Source organism: Aplysia californica, unplaced genomic scaffold, assembly GCF_000002075.1.
Source record: "Aplysia californica isolate F4 #8 unplaced genomic scaffold, AplCal3.0 scaffold00025, whole genome shotgun sequence".
NCBI lineage: Eukaryota > Metazoa > Mollusca > Gastropoda > Aplysiida > Aplysiidae > Aplysia > Aplysia californica.
The window spans coordinates 739,497-741,419 of NW_004797295.1; the positions used below are offsets into that span (position 1 = coordinate 739,497).

The window sequence follows — 1,923 nt, forward strand, 5'->3', positions numbered from 1 at the left end:
TGTGTGTGTGTGTGTGTGTGTGTGTGTGTGTGTGTGTGTGTGTGTGTGTGTTTGTGTGTGTGTGTGTGTGTGTGTGTGTGTGTGTGTTTACGTCTGCATGCGTATGCGTATACATAAACACACAACATAATATTCACTGAACGGGAGATCAACTTTGGGTCCAAAGGGCTCATTTTTTCCATCAGAAATCCATTCAACGTAGCAAGTATGACTTCTGAACCACATACTGAAGCTGTTTCAGATGGTCTAGATCATATTGATTTAGTTCAAATAAAAAGGTTGTGTATGTGTGTGTGTGTGTGTGTGTGTGTGTGTGTGTGTGTGTGTGTGTGTGTGTGCCCTCTAATGACCATACCTACTCGGGTGTATCATCTCTGTATTATATTATTGTTTTCTCTTAAATTTCAGTTCAGTTCACGTGCTTTGTCTTTGGTTTACTGCAGGCCATCCATTCGTATAATGTGGGGAACTAACTCAAATACTTTCTTGAAATAAGTTTTAAAAAATTTTAATCACACCACAAAACAGTACAGTAACAACCCAAACATATTCGTAATTTGCATCTGATCAAGATAATATCAAGATTATATAAGTTCGAGGTTCGAATCCGAGGAGAGTCCGAATTTTCCCCGTCCTGTTTTAAATGTTTTTAACCATATCCCTGCACCCTGTAGAGGGACCAAGTTGGTTATTCTTCCAAAGTACCGTACCTGGTCTGTATAACAAAAATCTACAACTAAAGTTTAAGCATACCTGCACACAGCTTTCGTAGACTGCCCCATACTCTGCCATGACCATATGATCTTTTACGCCGTTGCAGGACCAAACCACTCTCTGTAAAGTGCGCACCACTGCATGGCACACGTAGTAGCTGCTGATGGTCAGTGCCTCCCAGAGGTTCAGTATAAAGGTCTTGAGCACAGTGACTGCGAAATACCAATAATGAATTAATTTGTTAGTGAGAAGAATGATACGGGTCCCAACTTTGAGCAACCAAATTGTTTACACTATCCGGAGCAACGGCAACTTCCAATAAAATGGTACAATAAAATATGAAATAAAATGAAATAAAATAAAATAAAATTTAACGAAATTAGATATAATAAAACTAAATTAAATTAACTCAAATAAACATTCATCAAATAAAAAAAAAATTTAATACACGCAATGAGGAGACAGTGGGTAATGGGAGATAGATATGTGCTTTATAACGAAACAACATTTACCATTATAATGATAACTACCTAAAGGAGAGACCCTAATAATTAGTCGGATATAAATAGTTCGCTGTCAGTTCAACAGAGGGCATAACTCCACCGCTTCATGTGTGTCACTTGTGTGCCACGACCTCCCCCTCTCTGGTGTTGATGTGGCATTATTTTGTTTGAACATCCTGTCTTTTGTTTTGCTTATTTTGCAATGATCTGTCAGCTGAGGATTAAAATGGGCGAAGAATGGACTCCCACACCGAAGACACGAAAATGTAAGGGCTTCCTCCAAACGTACGTATTTGTGCCTTTAGTTTAAACATTGTAGTTTTGGTAAGAGTTTTACAACACTTGCAACAAAATAAGGTCATATACTCGTAAGTGCCGAAGATTAAGAGGTGTAGTGTCAGTAGAGAGTAACTTACAAAGAAAATAACAAGAGATAAGGACGATATATGTTCGGTGGGAAAGAAGGAGCAAACCACACCAAAGCATACACCAACCACCCGCTATGTGCGTCTGGTAAGGCTATAAATTACACCAAATTATTCTTTAAAAAATACCACGGTACGGTCTTTGTGGCTGATTAAACCGGGCGAGCGTACTCGTGAGAAACTCTTGGGTCTTTTACCAATAGTTTCACCACACTGACTAGATGCGAGTCTGTGTGGAAATTTCCACACACACACACACACACACACACACACACACACAC

General features: G+C 39.1%; 1 protein-coding gene across 1 annotated transcript in view; it reads right to left on the reverse strand.

The window, feature by feature from the left end:
* Nucleotides 1-1,923, reverse strand: part of LOC106013418 — a 10,463-nt gene that overhangs the window by 4,182 nt on the left and 4,358 nt on the right. Inside the window, exon 2 of the mRNA XM_013089110.2 lies at nt 754-926. Within this exon, the coding sequence (XP_012944564.1) occupies nt 754-926 (173 nt within the window). The remainder of the gene's footprint in view (nt 1-753; nt 927-1,923) is intronic.